This window comes from Oncorhynchus clarkii, unplaced genomic scaffold (genome assembly GCF_045791955.1).
Source record: "Oncorhynchus clarkii lewisi isolate Uvic-CL-2024 unplaced genomic scaffold, UVic_Ocla_1.0 unplaced_contig_796_pilon_pilon, whole genome shotgun sequence".
NCBI classification, from domain to species: domain Eukaryota; kingdom Metazoa; phylum Chordata; class Actinopteri; order Salmoniformes; family Salmonidae; genus Oncorhynchus; species Oncorhynchus clarkii.
In genome coordinates this window covers 83,522-107,430 of record NW_027257956.1, presented here as the reverse complement: position 1 = coordinate 107,430, position 23,909 = coordinate 83,522, and the positions used below count along the sequence as shown (strand labels likewise).

Below are 23,909 nucleotides of genomic sequence, written 5' to 3'. Positions count from 1 at the left end.
TCTGTTACTCTCCCAGTACAGTACAATGTCTCTACTTATTGCTTAGGGCTGTTGTCTTGGTCTGTTACTCTCCCAGTACAGTACAATGTCTCTGCTTATTGCTGTTGTCTTGGTCTGTTACTCTCCCAGTACAGTACAATGTCTCTGCTTAGGGCTGTTGTCTTGGTCCGGTACTCTTCTCTATTTTTACAGATAACTTTCCACTGGTTTTACACCAAGCTAGAATCACTATGTACACGGATGACTCCCCACTCTACATGTCAGCACCTCAAAGCCAGTGAGCTCACTGACCTTCTACAAACAGGAGTCACAGTCAGTATGGGAATGGCTGACTGATAGTATGGCTGACTGATAGTATGGCTGACTGATAGTATGGCTGACTGATAGTATGGCTGACTGATAGTAAAACTAAACACATCTAAAACTAAAAGCATTTGTATTCGGTTCAAAACATTTTCTAAAGACATAAACCTCAACTGGAGTTTGTGTATAAAGGGTGTGGCCATTGAGAAAGTTGAGGAAGTTTAACTCCTAGGTACAACACACTGGATGGTCAATTATTACGGTCGAGTCACATTGACTAAGTTGTTGTGAGAATGGTGAGGGTTATGTCTTTGATAAAATATGTGTTTTCAGGCTCTGGTCTTGTCCCATCTTGATTACTGTCCGGTAATAGGGTCAGGTGTAGAAAAGACAGACCTAGTAAACCTGCAGCTGGTTCAGAACAGAGAAGCCTTGCCCTTAACTCCACATACAGAACTAACATCAACAAAATGCAGGCCAGTCTGGTTGAGGTTTTGACAAGAGATGAACTGCTTCTCTTCTAGTTTTAATGAGAAATATTACCGTGATGAACGTTCCAGATTGTCTACGTAATCAAATAACATTCAGCTCAGACACCCACAAGGCATTTCACTAGGGGTCTCTTCACAGTCCCCAAGTTCAAAACGAACTCACTGCAACACACAGTATTCTACAGAGACATGATCACATAGAACTCCCTTTCACCTCAAAATACTCAAGAAAACAGCAAGATTCCCTTAAAAAATGTATGTAACAACATCTCGTGGAAAGACAGAGACTGTGGGGACACACAGACACACACACAAACACACAGACACACACAGACACACTCTAACACACACAGACACACACAGACACACTCTAACACACAGACACACAGACACACACACACACTAACACACAGACACACGCACACTCCTTCTGAAGGCCTGCCTGTTATAATAGCAGATGGTCTTTCTCATCCATCACAGAGAGGGGGACATCGGGGCCATCTGGCCCCAGCCAGGCCTCGCCCACCTTCAGGACCAATGGCTTCAACCTGGGCCTCATGCCACATCCTCCAGCCTCACTCTGAACAGTCAACACCCATGTCTCCGCAAGAGCTCTTGACGTGTTAAATTATCAATTAAATGATCAATCAATCAATCATCATTATCTACAATCAAGGACTCTGAATCCACAGTGTTACGATAGTAAATCACCTCTCAAAGTGAAAATCCATAGGATGGCAATCCTCCAACCTGGTCTGCTATACATTCAGAGTTGCTTCTGGATGGAATCCTATGTTCTGAGGTTTCAGATGGACACCCAGAGTGTCGGGATCACTGTAGTTCATATATTCATGATTGTATTTCCTGAGGTTTCAGACCGACACCCAGAGTGTCGGGATCACTGTAGTTCATATATTCATGATTGTATTTCCTGAGGTTTCAGATGGACACCCAGAGTGTCGGGCTCACAGTAGTTCATATATTCATGATTGTATTTCCTGAGGTTTCAGATGGACACCCAGAGTGTCGGGCTCACAGTAGTTCATATATTCATGATTGTATTTCCTGAGGTTTCAGATGGACACCCAGAGTGTCGGGCTCACAGTAGTTCATATATTCATGATTGTATTTCCTGAGGTTTCAGATGGACACCCAGAGTGTCGGGCTCACTGTAGTTCATATATTCATGATTGTATTTCCTGAGGTTTCAGATGGACACCCAGAGTGTCGGGCTCACAGTAGTTCATATATTCATGATTGTATTTCCTGAGGTTTCAGATGGACACCCAGAGTGTCGGGCTCACTGTAGTTCATATATTCATGATTGTATTTCCTGCCGTTTGTCGGGCTCAGAGTAGTTCATATATTCATGATTGTATTTTCTGAGGTTTCAGACAGACACCCAGAGTGACGGGCTCACAGTAGTTCATATATTCATGATTGTTTATACCAAAGTCTTGTGATTCCACCGGCTCAAGATACCACAGTGAAAATCCATAAAATCGCAGTCACCCAACCACCAATCATTATCTGGGTCATTCCACGAAATGAGTGTCTTTTTGATGTTTTAAGAATAAATTCTGCACCAATACAGAGTTGTGTCTTGTGGGGTATGTATGGGTGTCTGTGGTTTCTCCATGTGGATTAAAGACCACATGGCGAATTTAATGAAGCAATATATTTTTTTTTAGAGAAATAAAGACTTGCTAAAGTGCTAAACTTCAGCATTTTGACGTGTCCCTCTGACTTTTAACCCACTTTAACCCATTTCCCCTGTCACTAGGGGATTTATGGCTGATTAAAAATGAAATCGTCAACCCTGTCACAGTCAACCCTGTTACAGTCAACCCTGTCACGGTCAACCCTGTTACGGTCAACCCTGTTACGGTCAACCCTGTTACAGTCAACCCTGTCACTGTCAACCCTGTCACTGTCAACCCTGTCACTGTCAACCCTGTTACAGTCAACCCTGTTACTGTCAACCCTGTTACTGTCAACCCTGTTACGGTCAACCCTGTTACGGTCAACCCTGTTACTGTCAACCCTGTTACGGTCAACCCTGTTACTGTCAACCCTGTTACAGTCAACCCTGTTACTGTCAACCCTGTTACAGTCAACCCTGTTACTGTCACCCCTGTTACTGTCAACCCTGTTACTGTCAACCCTGTTACTGTCAACCCTGTTACTGTCAACCCTGTTACAGTCAACCCTGTTACTGTCAACCCTGTTACTGTCAACCCTGTCACGGTCAACCCTGTAACTGTCAACCCTGTTACTCTACTTGACACTTTTTTATTTAACAGTTTGAAATGGGAAAACGTGATTTTATTAAGTTGAACATCTCTCTATGACAGAATGTTGAAATGAGGTGAAATCAAATGTGTTTTTACCAAGGTACACATCTCAAAAGGGACTGGTGGAGCGACCCATCAATACATCCAGAGTGTAGATGGGAAATATCTACACTCTACTCACCACGGTGACCATACAGCGCGCCGAGACCGGAGCGTTCTCCACCCGTACCTCCTGCTCCGGCTGTGCCAACAGGCTGACGGCTCCATGCCCACGGGGCGCCTGGCGGGACTGGGACTCCAGCAGGGCAGCGGGCATCAGCTTAGCCAGCCTGGCATGGGTCTGGGAGGACTGGGTGAGGAGGCTGTCCACCCTGGCCATGTCCCTGCTGAAACATTCTGTATGATCAGTGTGCACTATGGAGACATCTCATTAGTTCCATTTCATGTGTACTACGGCAGGTATAACCTGAATCGCAGTATTACATACAGTAACATGAGATACAAGACAACAAAGGGAGTTGGTTGTAAAAATACTATTAAACTAAGGTTCAATTGTGTTGAATAATTATTTATTGTGTCCCTTTCTGTGAATGTCTCTTGCATTCTATATCATCGACTGTATCCTTATGTAATACATGTATCACTAGTCACTTTAACTATGCCACTTTGTTTACATACTCATCTCATATGTATATACTGTACTCGATACCATCTACTGTATCTTGCCTATGCTGCTCTGTATCATCACTCATTCATATATCTTTATGTACATATTCTTTATCCCCTTACACTGTGTACAAGACAGTAGTTTTGGAATTGTTAGTTAGATTACTTGTTGGTTATTACTGCATTGTCGGAACTAGAGGCACAAGCATTTCGCTACACTCGCATTAACATCTGCTAACCATGTGTATGTGACAAATAAAATTTGATTTGATTTTTGATTTGATTTGATCTCAAACTCAACATCCTCACTACATCTGCGTTTCATTTTGTTTTTTAAATGGGTTTCAGTTTTTGTTATGTGATGGACTGTGTTGGTTTCAAGCATCTCTCTTTACCTGAAGCTGTCCAGTCTGGCCTGGTGCTGGGCACTGAGGGTGTTAACCAAGGCATGGAGACTGTCTCTGTCCCCACCACGCTGCCACCCGGGTGTCTCCAGACCCAGGGTCCTCTCCTGGCCGTCTTGGTCCACGTGACGGTACACCAGGACCGGGCTGTCCGACCACCTCCTCCCCTCACCGGTCCTGGTCGTGTAGCGGTCATGGTCACCAGAAAAAACATCTACAAAGAGAGAGGGAATGGGTTGATGCTATGCCAGCTGCAGGTCTACCACTATGGTTGATGCTATGCTAGCTGCAGGTCTACCACTATGGTTGATGCTATGCTAGCTGCAGGTCTACCACTACGGTTGATGCTATGCTAGCTGCAGGTCTACCACTATGGTTGATGCTATGCCAGCTGCAGGTCTACCACTATGGTTGATGCTATGCTAGCTGCAGGTCTACCACTATGGTTGATGCTATGCTAGCTGCAGGTCTACCACTATGGTTGATGCTATGCTAGCTGCAGGTCTACCACTAAGGTTGATGCTATGCTAGCTGCAGGTCTACCACTATGGTTGATGCTATGCCAGCTGCAGGTCTACCACTATGGTTGATGCTAAAAAAATGCTAATCAAGATTTATTGATATCAAGTTTCATTTTGAACTCTCAGTATAACCAGATATAAAAAATCCCTCACAGACAAGAAAGAGAAAGAGGAAGAACGAGAGCATCACACAGTTCATAGGAAAGCAAGGAAGAGACAGAATGGATAAGAGAAGGAGAGAGAGAGAGGGATGTTCTATATAGTCTGGTATTATAGAGAAGAAGGAGAGAGAGAGAGAGAGGGATGTTCTATATAGTCTGGTATTATAGAGAAGAAGGAGAGAGAGAGAGAGGGATGTTCTCTATAGTCTGATATTATAGAGAAGAAGGAGAGAGAGAGAGATGTTCTACATAGTCTGGTAATATAGAGAAGGAGAGAGAGGGATGTTCTATATAGTCTGATATGACAGAGAAGAAGGAGAGAGAGAGATGTTCTATATAGTCTGTTATTATAGAGAAGAAGGAGAGAGAGAGATGTTCAATATAGTCTGATATGACAGAGAAGAAGGAGAGAGAGAGGGATGGATAGTGTTCATAGTCTTTGGTATTAGTTTAATTAAGCTGATCAGTCATCCGCTCATGCCCCGAGCCATGAAACCTGCCTCTTTTCCTCCCTCTCCCTGCTCTCTCTTTCACTCTCCCTCTCTCTCTCTCTGCTCTCTCTTTCACTTTCTCTCTCTGGCTCTCTCTCTCTCTGTGCTCTCTCTCTCTCCCTCTTCCTGCTCTCTGTGCCCTCTCTCTCCCTGCTCCCTCTCTCTTTCTCTCTGTGCTCTCTCTCCCTCTCCCTGCTCTCTGTGCTCTCTGTGCTCTCTCTCTCCCTGCTCCCTATCTCTTTCTCTCTGTGCTCTCTCTTTCTGTGCTCTCTCTGTGCTCTCTCTCTCCCTGCTCTCTGTGCTTGCTCACTGTTTCTCTCTCTCTTTTTCTCGAGTGAATGTCATGTTGTTATTCATTTTCCAGATTGAGAGGCGGAGACAGCAGGCAGAGAGAGAGAGAGAGAGAGAAAGGGAGGGTGAGAGAGCGAGAGAGATATGGGGAGAGAAAGATCACATTTCCTCATGTGCCAGGCACGCGTGTCAGCACAGCAAGGTGGTATGGAAGGGAAGTGGGAAGAAGAAATGTCATCCCTCCTAGTAATACATCACACTATATCTGATGCCAGTGAAGAGAATGAAAGCTCTGATTTTAGGGATCATTTCGGCTTCTTCTGAGAGTATAGAACAGAATAAGCATTCTAGAACTCAGGGGGCCTGGAGGTCAACAGCTGCCAATCACATGGGTTTTTCCCATTGACCTTCACTGAGTGACAAGCATAGAGTTAGGAATTAGAATGCTAGTGGAATTTAAAAAGATCTCTATGGTAACAGCCAGATGATCTTCTGCCCTTACTCTAGACATCTAGTTTACAGACTACGTTGGTTTTACAGTATCTCTCTGAGTCACAATGACAGGTTTATCAACGGTCTTCTGGTAGAGACTAAGAGCAGAATAAATACATGTAGTCTATCTACATGTCTCTCGCTCTCCCCCCTCTCTCCCTCTCCTCCTCTCTTGCTTACTCTCTCCCCCCCCTCTCTCTTTCTCCCTCTTAACCTATAATAAACTGTGTATCAGTATGATACAGTAATGCCAGCTGTAAAATCGATGTAGAATATCACAATAGTAAACTCGGTAGATTATTTGATTGTACATTCTCTGTAAAACAACGCGTATAATACGTGGCATTGTCTTTAGACTAACACCGTTCACAATACAGGCTAAATCCTTCATCCAGGTAATTACTGCTGCGCGACCCTTCCTCTTTCACAAACACAGTTGAGACATTTTCTCCCTAACGACAGTAGTGTTGTTTTCGGCCGGTTGCTAGCCATGGTCCTGAAAACACGCTTCCTTATTGGATTAGAGGTGGGATTCTATTCGATCGGCTTTCAGCCTCGAGCTTTATGCATATTTGCAGACGGACCACACAAACGGAACAACTTCGATGCTGTCTTTGTTGCATGAACAATTCAGATGAAACATAAGATGGTTATGCTTCTAATGCACCGTTACATATTGACGGTAGCCCTATTCCTCATCATTGGCATAAATCATGCACGCAGCAACAGCATGCACGCAGCACCTGACAAAACAAATACCATTACAACCCCGTATAAACTACATACAGATGTGCCTGCTATGCGTGATGCTGAAAGCATAGGTTATGGAGTTGCATTGAATGGTATAGGTGTTTCTGTGCACCAACTGGACAATAGGCTACAACACCAGTCAGTGATGACATTCATTGAATCTATTTGAATGCTTGCTGGGTTATTGGTGTCCCAATCTGCGCCACTTACCTGCGTTCCCCATCTGTAGTAAAAAGGAGAAAACCATTAAAAAAACGCATCTTCTTTGCTGCATCTTTCCCGTCCAGGTGCCGCGGACAGCTCACATTCAAAGGCGATTTCGGGAGGAACAAGAAGCGGTCCTTTTTGTCTGTCTGTTTCGGCTGCTGGTGAGGTTAATATCAGGGTTCAATGTCGAGAATTATAACGATCCAACCCTGCTATAACTTGCATTCAATTGCGTTTATGTTATACTGTGTGCAAGTTACCAAGTTCAGTCTTTATCATAGCCTCCCGCCCAACGCGTCCCAGAGGAGACAGAGTCGCATCTGGGCTCGAGGCTGCGGTTACTCGGAGCGGGTTCGCCTTGTGGAACTAGTTGTCTGCATCGACGCGAAGCAAGATTCCACGCTGCGCTACAGTGGGCGTGGCAGACTTTGCATTCTTGGCCTTTCATTCGCTAAGGTTGATCAAAATGGAAATGAACAAGATTTGTAAAAATGTGAAATTCGAACAGTAAACTATACACCCCATCAACCCCCTCTAAATGCAATGTAAAGATTAGCCAGCACAAAGTCATATTCTCTCCTCTCTGAAAATTCATTGAAAAGACACACACACACCCTCTCATATCATTACCAAGCCCAGCTCCCTGCAGAGGAGAGGCTGTGCAACAATGACAAAATGTCAAAAAATATCAAACAATTAGAGAGTGTCGTTTCCCCAAATGTAAAACCTTTATTGAAGTTTTTGAACACATCTCTGATGAGAATAAGCTACCCTTGCTGTTGGGGGAGGAGGCAGAGAGCTGTGGGTTGGCAGCACACTACATTGCTGCCTGCCATAAGATGAGGGGCAGTGTCTGACAGACCAACCAACCTGCACATGTCCTCTATACCATTGTTATTGTTCAATGTATGGTTATTTTGACCCTTGATTATTGTTGTAACTGTTGACAATTGTGTTAATATTGTAACATTCCAAAGTAAGCTTTGGCAATATGTACATTGATACGTCATATGAGTGAGAGACAGAGACAGAGAGAGAGAGAGAGAGAGAGAGAGAGAGAGAGAGAGAGAGAGAGAGAGAGAGAGAGAGAGAGAGAGAGAAAGAGAGAGAGAGAGAGTGAGAGAGCGGGAGAGTGAGAGAGTGAGAGAGCGAGAGAGAGAGAGAGAGAGAGAGCGAGAGAGAGAGAGAGAGAGAGAGAGAGAGAGAGAGAGAGAGAGAGAGAGACAGAGACAGAGACAGAGAGAGACCTGCACATGTCCTCTATACCATTGTTATTGTTCAATGTATGGTTATTTTGACCCTTGATTATTGTTGTAACTGTTGACAATTGTGTTAATATTGTAACATTCCAAAGTAAGCTTTGGCAATATGTACATTGATACGTCATATGAGTGAGAGACAGAGACAGAGAGAGAGAGAGAGAGAGAGAGAGAGAGAGAGAGAGAGAGAGAGAGAGAGAGAGAGAGAGAGCGAGAGAGAGAGAGAGAGAAAGAGAGAGAGAGAGAGTGAGAGAGCGGGAGAGTGAGAGAGTGAGAGAGCGAGAGAGAGAGCGAGAGAGAGAGAGAGAGAGAGAGAGAGAGAGAGAGACAGAGACAGAGAGAGAGAGAGAGAGAGAGAGAGAGAGAGAGAGGGAGAGAGAGAGAGAGAGAGAGAGAGAGAGAGAGAGAGAGAGAGAGAGACAGAGACAGAGACAGAGACAGAGAGACAGAGACAGAGACAGAGAGAGAGACAGAGAGAGAGACAGAGAGAGAGACAGAGAGAGACAGAGACAGAGAGAGAACAAGCAGAGCTGACACTGTGATGTATTGAGTAGTTGGAGATAGTGGTGACTCTGGCAGGCAAGCCCAGACCACAGAAACTACAGCCCAAACTACAGAAACCCAGTCATTCCCTATGGGGTTCCTTTCCCATTTTAGAGCATTTTGAACTACAGTATAATCATTCTGCCTGCAGAGAACTCTCAAATACAGCAGTAGCTTAGTGCCAAGTCAAACAGAAGGTAATACATCAATTCTAATGACTTAGTAAAATACCAGTGGAGCTCAGTGCTGCAAACCTTCCTGTCCAGTGGAGCTCAGTGCTGCAAACCTTCCTGACCAGTGGAGCTCAGTGCTGCAAACCTTCCTGTCCAGTGGAGCTCAGTGCTGCAAACCTTCCTGTCCAGTGGAGCTCAGTGCTGCAAACCTTCCTGTCCAGTGGAGCTCAGTGCTGCAAACCTTCCTGTCCAGTGGAGCTCAGTGCTGCAAACCTTCCTGTCCAGTGGAGCTCAGTGCTGCAAACCTTCCTGTCCAGTGGAGCTCAGTGCTGCAAACCTTCCTGTCCAGTGGAGCTCAGTGCTGCAAACCTTCCTGTCCAGTGGAGCTCAGTGCTGCAAACCTTCCTGTCCAGTGGAGCTCAGTGCTGCAAACCTTCCTGTCCAGTGGAGCTCAGTGCTGCAAACCTTCCTGACCAGTGGAGCTCAGTGCTGCAAACCTTCCTGTCCAGTGGAGCTCAGTGTAGGTGTTGCATACCTTCCTGTCCAGTGGAGCTCAGTGTAGGTGTTGCATACCTTCCTGACCAGTGGAGCCCAGTGTAGGTGCTGCATACCTTCCTGACCAGTGGAGCCCAGTGTAGGTGCTGCATACCTTCCTGACCAGTGGAGCTCAGTGCTGCATACCTTCCTGACCAGTGGAGCTCAGTGCTGCAAACCTTCCTGTCCAGTGGAGCTCAGTGCTGCAAACCTTCCTGTCCAGTGTAGGTGCTGCATACCTTCCTGACCAGTGGAGCTCAGTGTAGGTGTTGCATACCTTCCTGACCAGTGGAGCCCAGTGTAGGTTCTGCATACCTTCCTGACCAGTGGAGCTCAGTGTAGGTTCTGCTTACTGAAAGTTGAACTCAATTTGCAATAAACTGGTTTATCACAGAATACTCAAAACTCAGAATGTTTTTCACTTTTTAAATACCCAAAATAATCAACAGCTGAATACGGGCCTTTCGAGTGATGCAGCACTCTCTCCTGTCAAAACTCCCCCCATCCTCAACACTCTCTCCTGTCAAAACTCACCCCATCCTCAACACTCTCTCCTGTCATAACTCCCCCCCTGTCCTCAACACTCTCTCCTGTCAAAACTCCCCCCCTGTCCTCAACACTCTCTCCTGTCAAAACTCCCCCCCCTGTCCTCAACACTCTCTCCTGTCATAACTCCCCCCTGTCCTCAACACTCTCTCCTGTCAAAACTCCCCCCGTTCTCAACACTCTCTCCTGTCAAAACTCCCCCCCTGTCCTCAACACTCTCTCCTGTCAAAACTCCCCCTGTCCTCAACACTCTCTCCTGTCAAAACTCCCCCCCTGTCCTCAACACTCTCTCCTGTCAAAACTCCCCCCGTTCTCAACACTCTATCCTGTCAAAACTCCCCCCGTCCTCAACACTCTCTCCTGTCAAAACTCCCCCCCTGTCCTCAACACTCTCTCCTGTCAAAACTCCCCCTGTCCTCAACACTCTCTCCTGTCAAAACTCCCCCCCTGTCCTCAACACTCTCTCCTGTCAAAACTCCCCCCGTTCTCAACACTCTCTCCTGTCAAAACTCCCCCCGTCCTCAACACTCTCTCCTGTCAAAACTCCCCCCCCCTTGTCCTCAACACTCTCTCCTGTCAAAACTCCCCCCGTCCTCAACACTCTCTCCTGTCAAAACTCTCCCCCCCTTGTCCTCAACACTCTCTCCTGTCAAAACCCCCCCCCCCTTGTCCTCAACACTCTCTCCTGTCAAAACTCTCCCCCCCCTGTCCTCAACACTCTCTCCTGTCAAAACTCACCCCCCCCCTGTCCTCAACACTCTCTCCTGTCAAAACTCCCCCCCCCCATCCTCAACACTCTCTCCTGTCAAAACTCCCCCCCCCCCTGTCCTCAACACTCTCTCCTGTCAAAACTCCCCCCCTCCTGTCCTCAACACTCTCTCCTGTCAAAACTCCCTCCCCCCCCATCCTCAACACTCTCTCCTGTCAAAACTCCCCCCGTTCTCAACACTCTCACCTGTCAAAACTCCCCCTGTCCTCAACACTCTCTCCTGTCAAAACTCCCTCCCCCCCCCGTTCTCAACACTCTCTCCTGTCAAAACTCCCCCCGTCCTCAACACTCTCTCCTGTCAAAACTCCCCCCCCTGTCCTCAACACTCTCTCCTGTCAAAACTCCCCCCCCCTGTCCTCAACACTCTCTCCTGTCAAAACTCCCCCCCCCCCATCCTCAACACTCTCTCCTGTCAAAACTCCCCCCGTCCTCAACACTCTCACCTGTCAAAACTCCCCCTGTCCTCAACACTCTCTCCTGTCAAAACTCCCCCCCCCCCCGTTCTCAACACTCTCTCCTATCAAAACTCCCCCCGTCCTCAACACTCTCTCCTGTCAAAACTCCCCCCCCCCGTCCTCAACACTCTCTCCTGTCAAAACTCCCCCCTGTCCTCAACACTCTCTCCTGTCAAAACTCCCCCCGTCCTCAACACTCTCTCCTGTCAAAACTCCCCCCGTCCTCAACACTCTCTCCTGTCAAAACTCCCCCCCCCCCCCCGTCCTCAACACTCTCTCCTGTCACCCCCCCCCCCTGTCCTCAACACTCTCTCCTGTCAAAACTCCCCCCCCCCGTCCTCAACACTCTCTCCTGTCAAAACTCCCCCCCCTGTCCTCAACACTCTCACCTGTCAAAACTCCCCCTGTCCTCAACACTCTCTCCTGTCAAAACTCCCCCCCCCCCTGTCCTCAACACTCTCTCCTTCCAAAACTCCCCCCCTGTCCTCAACACTCTCTCCTGTCAAAACTCCCCCCCTGTCCTCAACACTCTCTCCTGTCACCCCCCCCCCCCTGTCCTCAACACTCTCACCTGTCTAATCTCCCCCCCTGTCCTCAACACTCTCTCCTGTCAAACCCCCCCCCCCCGTCCTCAACACTCTCTCCTGTCACCCCCCCCCCCCCCCCTGTCCTCAACACTCTCTCCTGTCAAAACTCCCCCTGTCCTCAAAACTCTCTCCTGTCAAAACTCCCCCTGTCCTCAACACTCTCTCCTGTCAAAACTCCCCCTGTCCTCAACACTCTCTCATGTCAATACTCCCCCTGTCCTCAACACTCTCTCCTGTCAAAACTCCCCCCCCCCATCCTCAACACTCTCTCCTGTCAAAACTCCCCCTGTCCTCAACACTCTCTCCTGTCAAAACTCCCCCTGTCCTCAACACTCTCTCCTGTCAAAACTCCCCCTGTCCTCAACACTCTCTCCTGTCAAAACTCCCCCTGTCCTCAACACTCTCTCCTGTCAAAACTCCTCCCGTCCATACATTATATACTTCAGCAGTTTTCCACTAATATGACAGCACTTTCAATAGGCCCTTTCACCCTGATTAAGCTCATGATTTTCTGCTAACCAGGACCCAAGTGTTTTGACATTCTCAACCGCTGTTGGCATCACTTCCTCTTCTCTGCCGCCTCTTCCTCATCTTCGTGCTGTTAGCATATCTGTGATTTCCAGCCACAAGCTTTCTAGCAGACAGTTCCCCAGAACCAACCACAGGCTAGTATACAATTTCCCTTCTATCACTACAACCCTACAATACAAAAACATCCTTGAGACATAAAGTCTCAGTCTACTTCCCCTTAATCACACAAACTTCTACTAATCACACAAACTTCTACTAATCACACAAACTACTACTAATCACACAAACTACTACTAATCACACAAACTACTACTAATCACACAAACTACTACTAATCACACAAACTACTACTAATCACACAAACTACTACTAATCACACAAACTACTACTAATCACACAAACTACTACTAATCACACAAACTACTATTAATCACACAAACTACTATTAATCACACAAACTACTATTAATCACACCAACAGCAATTATCTACAATGTAAAAATACCTTCCTTTAGCTGGGACCCGTGTAGGTGCTGCCTGTGTTCCTTTAGCTGGGACCCGTGTAGGTGCTGCCTGTGTTCCTTTAGCTGGGACCCGTGTAGGTGCTGCCTGTGTTCCTTTAGCTGGGACCAGTATCGGTACTGCCTGTGTTCCTTTAGCTGGGACCCGTGTAGGTGCTGCCTGTGTTCCTTTAGCTGGGACCCGTGTAGGTGCTGCCTGTGTTCCTTTAGCTGGGACCAGTATCGGTACTGCCTGTGTTCCTTTAGCTGGGACCAGTATCGGTACTGCCTGTGTTCCTTTAGCTGGGACCAGTATCGGTACTGCCTGTGTTCCTTTAGCTGGGACCAGTATCGGTGCTGCCAGTGTTCCTTTAGCTGGGACCTGTGTAGGTGCTGCCTGTGTCCCTGAGCTGGGCCCAGGGTTGGGAGAGAGACGGAGACAAAGGGAGAGCGACAGAGAGAGAGAGAGAGAGAGAGAGAGAAAGAAAGAAAGAAAGAAAGAAAGAAAGAAAGAAAGAAAGAAAGAAAGAAAGAGAGAGAGAGAGAGAGAGAGAGAGACCCTATTCTGACCCAGTCTCTCCTCATTCTGGACTACAGACTTACCTGGGTCTGAGGAGACTCTATTCCTACCCAGTCTCTACTCATTCTGGACTACAAACAGTCAGTTAATTACCTGGGTCTGAGGAGACTAAGACTCTATTCTGACCCAGTCTCTACTCATCATGGACTACAGACAGTCAGTTAATTACCTGGGTCTGAGGAGACTAAGACTCTATTGTGACCCAGTCTCTACTCATTCTGGACTACAGACAGTCAGTTAATTACCTGGGTCCCAGGAGACTAAGACTCTATTCTGACCCAATCTCTCCTCATTACGGACTACAGTTAATAACCTGGGTCCCAGGAGACTAAGACCCTATTCTAGCTCAGCCTTGGATCAATAAAGCAAATCTTTATTTCTCTTGTCTTCTATCACTTGCTCATTTGCTCTCTCTCCTCTCTCTCTCTCTACTCACTGTCTGTCTTTCTTTCTCTCTTTCTCTCACCAGCCTGTGATATCTTTCAAGCATTTTGCTACACCCCAAATAATATAACATTTGATTTAATAAACTTTCAAATTTGATTTGAGTCTAGAGTTGGTGTAATGTATCTCTGTAAAAAACTAAAATATATTTTTATATTCGTTCTGCTATATCCATGCAGTGAAATGTGAGTAGGCAAGTTTGTAAACACTGGAAAAAATACTTTAGATGATGCAGGACAGGCCTAGATACAGCGAAATATAACTAACCCAAGATAGTTCATCTGTGCCGTTTACAGTGGGAGCAAATAAGGAAGAGTGGGCAGAACAAGCAAGGTGGTTAAAGCCAAGCAAGAGCTAGCGAGATCCTATTGGCGCGCTGTAGCGTGTATTTGCATATTTCCATTAGGGAACGCCTACTCTGTGAAGTGCGCTTGTGCACAAATTCAATTCGACCTTGCACTCTTTCTAAACAATTCCATTTAAATATTTGGAGAAGTCTTTAAAACTTACTTCACTGTGTTTGTAACATATTGTAGTTTAGGGAACAGAAAAAATATATTGAGGTCAAATGTTTAATCGATGAGAAAATTAGCAGAACGTCTGCCCAGTTTCACGTAGTTCCATCCTCTCCCACTCCACCCACGACTGAACTACCATTTGGTGGTGAGAAAACGTTCAAAATCTAAACGGATGCTTCAGCTTTATAGGCCCTGTGACATGTCTGGGTTACTCCTTCTGTCTGTGCTTACGTGTAGTGATGTCCTATGTTTTTGTTGTTATTGTGTTGTAATTTGAAATGTACTTTTTAAAAATATATATATATACAGAAAAAAAGCTTACATGACTTATATATACACTAGATGATTTTAAGGGTGTGTGTGTTGAAGCCATTGAACCTCCATCTTGGCATTCACCCACAGTTGTAATTGTATATTGGAATCTTTAGAAAAGCATTTATTCCATTACAGACACCTTAATGCATACGTTCAAATTAAATCATGTGAGCTAATCATACAAACAAAAAATTGAGAAAAAATAAAAACATTTCCCTTAAAGTATATATTTTTTTGATGACTAATGATACTGTCCCAACTACAACAACAAAAAGTATTAAATACATGTAATTTTGTCCTTTATTTATAAATACTGTAGATCTCCATTCATTCTTGTGGAGGACTGGGCCGTACCGGGGAGTTCCAATATGGCCGACCGTTGGCTTCAAAGGCTTATAATGGCAATAAATACCTTTCCGCAACCCAGGGTTTATATACATCGTTGGTTACAGTGTAATTTACAGGAACTAACTCAGTACGGCCGACCACATCAGCTACCCGGAAAACGGACACACTCACGAGCAGCACGGACAGGTAGAGTTCGTTTTCTGAGAGCTGAAGTGTGTACCTGATAAACACGACAATGGCTAAACTTAATAGCTGTTTCCAACGGCTTTTTGTCTTCTTCAACCTGCTGTTTGCGGTAAGTTAGCAACTCTTTATTTGTAAATACAAGTAGGAACATGTGATTAACTCAGTAGGCGATACTTTAAGGTTACTTTCGATTGTAATCAACTGCGCAACAAAACAACAAGTTCGTGTATCTTCTTCACCAAAAACTTCTGCCCATAAAAGTTAGTTTCAAAATGTTTGTAGCCTGTCTGTGTGAAATTATATGGTTTCTATCCACTTTCCTACGTGTCTCTCTCCATGTTGTATAAAGTTGTATAATCCAACTTCACATCCGTTAAATATGGCTTTAAAGACGTGTTTTATTACCTTATGTTATTTGATAGTGAATGGGATGTTTTTCTTTAGATCGTTGGAGGTGTGATTATCGGCCTGGGACTTCTGGGTCAATTCGCCTACAATGACAGCACTTCAGAGGTAAAATGGGATCTAGCTCTGGTCCGTGGCGTTACATGCGGTTTGAGCTTTGAAGAAGTTTAAAGCCGCACACGTAACACCCTAGACAAGAGCTAAATGGGCTCAAAGTTCAAATTACATTCAAACTTAATTTTACGAATAGATATATATGGATATTGAATGAATTCTTACCAAAGATAATTCATTTTGATTATATAATTTCTCTATTTTGAAAAAACAAAAGTGGAAACAAACAGTTAGCATTAAACGCTTCAGCATCTGAAAAACAGGTTAATGTGTCAACAGTTTATGTAGTAGACTATAACTATACTTCCTTATTGGTTAGCTATATATACACAAAGTGATCTCTCGTGTACAAAGTCAATGTTCCTAAATATACAAGAATTATAGGTCTACCGTGCAATAATAAAATATGTGATTTTTCCCTATTAGGAACGTAGGCATTGCTATTGTGATGTCATAATGGTACGCTGAGACACACGGTGGATGTTGTATTGTTTTTCAGTTTGAAAACCAGACCAAAGGGTTTCTGGGGATGTATCTGGTAGGAGGCATCACCATGGCCATGTCTCTGCTCGGGGCGTACGGAGCACACGGAGGGAAGAGAATTCCCCTGATCGTGGTGAGAGGGTCTACTGCGACCAGCTGAGTTCACATTCGAACAGACATCTACGACCATAGAGACAGAGCAATATACAACATGTCACGGTTTCCCAGACACAGATTAACCCCAGTTCTGGATTAAAAACTGGTTTTCGATGAAGATACCTACTTGAGCTTGCTTTTTAGTCCAGAACTAGGCTCAGTCTGTGTCTGGGAAACCACCCTGATATCCTGTTTTATATCGTACTACGACATTGGGTTAGGAAAGACACCGTTTCGTAACCTGTTTTGTTCACTGAGTCACGCAGTAACTTTTATTGGACAGAAAATTGTTTAAGTCTCTCTATCTCTCTCTTTCACTTTCTCTCTCTAGTTTCTGGTGGCCTGTTTTATTTGCTGCTTCGGCCTCCTGCGTCTGGCGGTGCCCACAGCCATGTACCGTTCGGAGGTATTGTTGGTTAATAATAATGTCTGTACATGACTGTCCTGTAATACTGATGTGTTATACTAGTAGACTGTGTGTGTGTGTGAGAATTCTGTCAAGGCCATTGTTGACACCAGTGGTTGTTGTGTTTGTTTTGCAGATGAAGCAGTTCGTGGAGGCGAAGTTCCGTGAGGCCCTGCCTCTGAACGAAGCCTCCCCTGATGTTAGACAGTTCACCGAGAGGATTCAGCTGAATGTATGTACAGGGACATTTTCCGTCAATCATTTCACCACAATATACTCGACATGTCCATAACATTCATTATATCAAAGGATCCCGCTTGGGATCTATTCTGTCTTTTCCATGAATCATCATCAGCAGGAAATATTTCACTAAGGTTTACAATAATATCATTCATTATATACTTTATAGTTTTGAGAAGTTACGTTCTAGTTTCGTGTACAACATGTACCTCAGTAATGTTAACTTCCTGTAACAACACACTGTAGTGTTCACTTGATCTCTACCCTTGACCAATGAGTCTACTGTCCTCCCAAACCCCCCAAATTGAAGTGTTCCTTCCAAATAGGTCCAGACACTGCTGGGCATAACAGACTTGTTTTGTTGACTCTAACCAGCAGTAATGAGGAAGAGGTTGACCTAGTGGTTCAACTAGTTTACTGTTCTCAACATGTCCTTTGTGTTGAGGTTGACCTCATGGTTCAACTAGTTTACTGTTCTCAACATGTCCTTTGTGTTGAGGTTGACCTAGTGGTTCAACGAGTTTACTGTTCTCGTCCTTTGTGTTGAGGTTGACCTAGTGGTTCAACTAGTTTACTGTTCTCAACATGTCCTTTGTGTTGAGGTTGACCTAGTGGTTCAACTAGTTTACTGTTCTCAACATGTCCTTTGTGTTGAGGTTGACCTCATGGTTCAACTAGTTTACTGTTCTCAACATGGCCTTTTGCTCGATACGCTGACTGACTGTGTGTGGGTTTTTTTAACAGTTGAAGTGCTGTGGGCTGTTCAGTTACACAGACTGGGGCAACAACGTCCCTGACTCCTGTCTCTGTCAGGGGGAGGAAGATCAGATGGAGGGTACATGCCTGAACATTCAATACCGGGTGAGTTCAGATGAACTCTACATGACAGGACTGATGTAGCTTTATAGTCAATAGTCTCCTCCTTCTTCTTCTCAGTTCTTATGCACATAGGTTTACATCCTGTTAGATACATTCATTAAGGGTTATGTCTGTTAGAGACATTCATTAAGGGTTATGTCTGTTAGAGACATTCATTAAGGGTTAAGTCTGTTAGAGACATTCATTAAGGGTTAAGTCTGTTAGAGACATTCATTAAGGGTTAAGTCTGTTAGAGACATTCATTAAGGGTTAAGTCTGTTAGAGACATTCATTAAGGGTTAAGTCTGTTAGAGACATTCATTAAGGGTTAAGTCTGTTAGAGACATTCATTAAGGGTTAAGTCTGTTAGAGACATTCATTAAGGGTTAAGTCTGTTAGAGACATTCATTAAGGGTTAAGTCTGTTAGAGACATTCATTAAGGGTTAAGTCTGTTAGAGACATTCATTAAGGGTTAAGTCTGTTAGAGACATTCATTAAGGGTTAAGTCTGTTAGAGACATTCATTAAGGGTTAAGTCTGTTAGAGACATTCATTAAGGGTTATGTCTGTTAGAGACATTCATTAACCTCTAGCGACGAGAAATTCGGTATCCGGGAGCGTAATTATAGCCTCAAGCTCATTACCATAACGCAACGTTAACTATTCATGAAAATCGCAAATGAAATAAATATATTGGCTCACAAGCTTAGCCTTTTGTTAACAACACTGTCATCTCAGATTTTCAAAATATGCTTTTGAACCATAGCTACACAAGCATTTGTGTAAGAGTATTGATAGCTAGCATAGCATTAAGCCTAGCATTCAGCAGGCAACATTTTCACAAAAACAAGAAAAGCATTCAAATAAAATCATTTACCTTTGAAGAACTTCAGATGTTTTCAATGAGGAGACTCTCAGTTAGATAGCAAATGTTCAGTTTTTCCAAAAATATTATTTGTGTAGGAGAAATCACTCCGTTTTGTTCATCACGTTTGGCTAAGAAAAAAAACAGAAAATTCAGTCATTACAACGCCAAACTTTTTTCCAAATTAACTCCATAATATCAACAGAAACATGGCAAACGTTGTTTAGAATCAATCCTCAAAGTGTTTTTCACATATCTATTCGATGATAAGTCATTCGTGGCAGTAGGGTTTCTCCTCTGAAGCAAATGGAAAAATACACGCAGGTGGAGGTTATGCAATAATTGCAACGGAGGACACCAAGCGAGCACCTGGTAAATGTAGTCTCTTATGGTCAATCTTCCAATGATATGCCTACAAATACGTCACAATGCTGCAGACACCTTGGGGAAACGACAGAAAGTGTAAGCTCATTCCTGGCGCATTCACAGCCATATAAGGAGACATTGGAACACAGCGCCTTCAAAATCTGGGGCATTTCCTGTTTGAAATGTCATCTTGGTTTCGCCTGTTGCATCAGTTCTGTGGCACTCACAGATAATATCTTTGCAGATTTGGAAGCGTCAGTGTTTTCTTTCCAAAGCTGTGAATTATATGCATAGTCAAGCATCTTTTCGTGACAAAATATCTTGTTTAAAACTGGAACGTTTTTTTATCCAAAAATTAAAAGAGCGCCCCCTAAATCGAAGAAGTTAAGGGTTATATCTGTTAGAGACGTTCATTAAGGGTTATGTCTGTTAGATACATTCATTAAGGGTTATGTCTGTTGGAGACATTCATTAAGGGTTATGAGACATTCATTAAGGGTTATGTCTGTTAGAGACATTCATTAAGGGTTATGTCTGTTAGAGACATTCATTAAGGGTTAAGAGACATTCATTAAGGGTTATGAGACATTCATTAAGGGTTATGAGACATTCATTAAGGGTTATGTCTGTTAGAGACATTCATTAAGGGTTATGAGACATTCATTAAGGGTTATATCTGTTAGAGACGTTCATTAAGGGTTATGTCTGTTGGAGACATTCATTAAGGGTTATGTCTGTTGGAGACATTCATTAAGGGTTATGTCTGTTGGAGACATTCATTAAGGGTTATGTCTGTTGGAGACATTCATTAAGGGTTATGTCTGTTGGAGACATTCATTAAGGGTTATGTCTGTTGGAGACATTCATTAAGGGTTATGTCTGTTGGAGACATTCATTAAGGGTTATGTCTGTTGGAGACATTCATTAAGGGTTATGTCTGTTGGAGACATTCATTAAGGGTTATGTCTGTTGGAGACATTCATTAAGGGTTATGTCTGTTGGAGACATTCATTAAGGGTTATGTCTGTTGGAGACATTCATTAAGGGTTATGTCTGTTGGAGACATTCATTAAGGGTTATGTCTGTTGGAGACATTCATTAAGGGTTATGTCTGTTGGAGACATTCATTAAGGGTTATGTCTGTTGGAGACATTCATTAAGGGTTATGTCTGTTGGAGACATTCATTAAGGGTTATGTCTGTTAGAGACATTCATTAAGGGTTATGAGACATTCATTAAGGGTTATGTCTGTTAGAGACGTTCATTAAGGGTTATGAGACATTCATTAAGGGTTATGTCTGTTAGAGACGTTCATTAAGGGTTATGAGACATTCATTAAGGGTTATATCTGTTAGAGACGTTCATTAAGGGTTATGTCTGTTAGAGACATTCATTAAGGGTTATGAGACATTCATTAAGGGTTATGAGACATTCATTAAGGGTTATGAGACATTCATTAAGGGTTATGTCTGTTAGAGACATTCATTAAGGGTTAAGAGACATTCATTAAGGGTTATGAGACATTCATTAAGGGTTATGAGACATTCATTAAGGGTTATGTCTGTTAGAGACATTCATTAAGGGTTATGTCTGTTAGAGACATTCATTAAGGGTTATGTCTGTTAGAGACATTCATTAAGGGTTATGTCTGTTAGAGACATTCATTAAGGGTTATGTCTGTTAGAGACATTCATTAAGGGTTATGTCTGTTAGAGACATTCATTAAGGGTTATGTCTGTTAGAGACATTCATTAAGGGTTATGTCTGTTAGAGACATTCATTACGTAGTGTCAGTTTTTCTTCTTCTTCTGTTTTTCAGTTGTTGTTCCTTTCAGAGTACAGGATGACTGGACACCAGAAGCTGATCTACAAACAGGTTGGACCAGCTTCCCTTTTCGGTTATCTTTAAATCAACCGTCTACATTCCTAGACAGAAACGGTTGCTTTTGTCACTGATCAGAGAGCAGCACACTGTGGAGACCGAAGCTCTTCTGTTGAGCCATGATCTGAGTCACGTTAATTACACAGACATGAAATTCACCAACCTCTTTTTCAGTCTGCACATTTTGAGTTTTTTTGTGATCCCTGCGGGAATTGAACCCGTGACCTTGGCATCGCCTAGTACCACACTGTAACCATGTGAGCCAGACAGGACCATGACTGAGTTGTGATCTGTGTTCCAATGAGTATTAACGGCCCTCTGTCCCACAGACCTGCTTCCCCATCCTCGAGGGCTACCTGGCTAAAGCTCTGGACATCGTGTTGGGCGTTTCCTTCGGATTCGCTGCTCTGGCTGTGAGCATGCATTCTTTACCGCGCACATTTCACACCTTACACATCAAACTGTCAGTTGAATATCTCTACTAGTCCCCTGGCTTGCTGTCACCCGCGTGGTTGTTTTTAATTCACGTTGTTGTGTTGTTCTCCAGCTCCTGGGAGCGGTGATGTCTGCCGTCCTGCTGGCTCAGCTGAGGAGCTCTACCGTAGCGGTTCCTGTGGTGTTCAGTGTCAGCTCTCACCCATCCACGTTCGACTTCAGTTCCCACCCACCCAAGTACAGCAAGCTTTACGACGAGCCTGAGAAGCCTGAGAAGTGAAAAAGCAGACTGAGGTTCAGGATGTGGTTAGTTAGATGACATGGTTTTAGGCTGTTGTTCAGTCCGGCTCAGCATAGAAATATAACTACTAGAATGGTTAAAGCCCCACAACCATGGGGTATGATCAATATAGTTGAATGGGGATTGTCTTTCTAGTGATCCATTTCTATGGTGTCCAGACTCCCACTGTTTTCCTTCCACATCTTCTCATGGTTGTTGTTGTGTGTTTTTTCAACGGAGAGGTCTCCTTAACTCTCTTACTGACTGTCAAACCAAAAAGGAAGGTGCTGCTTCCTTCTGTGTGTAATTTGCTTTGATTTGAGTTCTACGTTTTAAAAGAGAATCACCACCGGTGGTTTTATACACATGCAGGGAATTCTGGGTAAAAATGGTTGGGGAACGTTACGTTTTATTTGCAGAATGAGACACAGTGAACCGGCAGGGCGTTTTGAAAAGAGGATATCACAAAGAGAGTACAACTCTGAGATCGTAATGAGCCGGCAGGGCGTTTTGAAAAGAGGATATCACAAAGAGAGTACAACTCTGAGATAGTAATGAGCCGGCAGGGCGTTTTGAACAGAGGATATCACAAAGAGAGTACAACTCTGAGATCGTAATGAGCCGGCAGGGCGTTTTGAAAAGAGGATATCACAAAGAGAGTACAACTCTGAGATCGTAATGAGCCGGCAGGGCGTTTTGAAAAGAGGATATCACAAAGAGAGTACAACTCTGAGATCGTAATGAGCCGGCAGGGCATTTTGAAAAGAAGATATCACAAAGAGAGTACAACTCTGAGATAGTAAGGACAGAATGTCATTTCCATAGGACTTTGAATGTCAAATCATTTGCCTTGAAACTGCAGTAATAAAAAGGGAAACGGAAGGGAAGGTTGACAAATAGAAACAGGGAAATAAATATCAGGAGCTGACAGAAGTCCTGTAGCTTTTTGCTCTGAACTGTAAATCCTTATATGGAATATACAACTTGCCAACTGTCCTGCTCTCTATGTTTCTAAATAAAGCATCTGTCTTCTACATATTATAATTTGAAACTTATTTACAACTCTTTTGAGGAATATATTATATATATATTAGAGAAAACATTCTATTTTAGATGCTTTGCATATTAAGTTCCAATTCAGTTGAATAAAAACTCTAGATGTTATTGTCTACAAACCTGGAGCTACTGAGAGAGGAGAGAACCCTGACTAAAACACCCGAGGGAAGAGACAGGTGAGGGAGCAGAGGAGAACCCCGACTAAAACACCCGAGGGAAGAGACAGGTGAGGGAGCAGAGGAGAACCCTGACTAAAACACCTGAGGGAAGAGGCAGGGGAGAGGAGAACCCCGACTAAAACACCAGAGGGAAGAGACAGGTGAGGGAGCAGGGGAGAGGAGAACCCTGACTAAAACACCCGAGGGAAGAGAAAGGTGAGGGAGCAGAGGAGAACCCTGACTAAAACACCAGAGGGAAGAGACAGGTGAGGGAGCAGAGGAGAGGAGAACCCTGACTAAAACACCCGAGGGGAGAGAAAGGTGAGGGAGCAGAGGAGAACCCTGACTAAAACACCAGAGGGAAGAGACAGGTGAGGGAGCAGAGGAGAGGAGAACCCTGACTAAAACACCCGAGGGAAGAGACAGGTGAGGGAGCAGGGGAGAGGAGAACCCTGACTAAAACACCCGAGGGAAGAGGCAGGTGAGGGAACAGGGGAGAGGAGAACCCTGACTAAAACACCAGAGGGAAGAGACAGGTGAGGGAGCAGGGGAGAGGAGAACCCTGACTAAAACACCCGAGGGAAGAGGCAGGGGAGAGGAGAACCCTGACTAAAACACCCGAGGGAAGAGACAGGTGAGGGAGCAGGGGAGAGGAGAACCCTGACTAAAACACCAGAGGGAAGAGACAGGTGAGGGAACAGAGGAGAGGAGAACCCCGACTAAAACACCCGAGGGAAGAGACAGGTGAGGGAGCAGAGGAGAACCCTGACTAAAACACCTGAGGGAAGAGACAGGTGAGGGAGCAGGGGAGAGTAGAACCCCGACTAAAACACCAGAGGGAAGAGAC

The 23,909-nt window shown here is 44.4% G+C and overlaps 2 protein-coding genes across 2 annotated transcripts in view; one reads left to right on the top strand and one right to left on the bottom strand.

Annotated features, from left to right (window-relative positions):
• The window catches only part of LOC139394255 (receptor-type tyrosine-protein phosphatase R-like), an 87,456-nt gene extending 80,301 nt beyond the window's left edge, over positions 1 to 7,155 (bottom strand). The window contains exons 1-3 of the mRNA XM_071142281.1: positions 7,075 to 7,155; positions 4,150 to 4,372; positions 3,270 to 3,474 (exon numbers count right to left, since the gene is read on the bottom strand). Of these exons, the coding sequence (XP_070998382.1) occupies positions 3,270 to 3,474; positions 4,150 to 4,372; positions 7,075 to 7,138 (492 nt within the window). The 5' untranslated portion in view covers positions 7,139 to 7,155. The remainder of the gene's footprint in view (positions 1 to 3,269; positions 3,475 to 4,149; positions 4,373 to 7,074) is intronic.
• Positions 7,156 to 15,256: 8,101 nt separating this feature from the next.
• LOC139394257 (tetraspanin-8-like) lies at positions 15,257 to 22,882 on the top strand. The gene is made up of 9 exons (XM_071142283.1): positions 15,257 to 15,467; positions 15,803 to 15,871; positions 16,377 to 16,493; positions 16,848 to 16,922; positions 17,059 to 17,154; positions 17,907 to 18,023; positions 21,071 to 21,127; positions 21,463 to 21,546; positions 21,681 to 22,882. Exons 1-9 carry the CDS (start codon positions 15,408 to 15,410, stop codon positions 21,846 to 21,848), a joined length of 843 nt encoding a protein of 280 aa, XP_070998384.1. The 5' UTR covers positions 15,257 to 15,407; the 3' UTR covers positions 21,849 to 22,882.
• Positions 22,883 to 23,909: the final 1,027 nt, after the last annotated feature.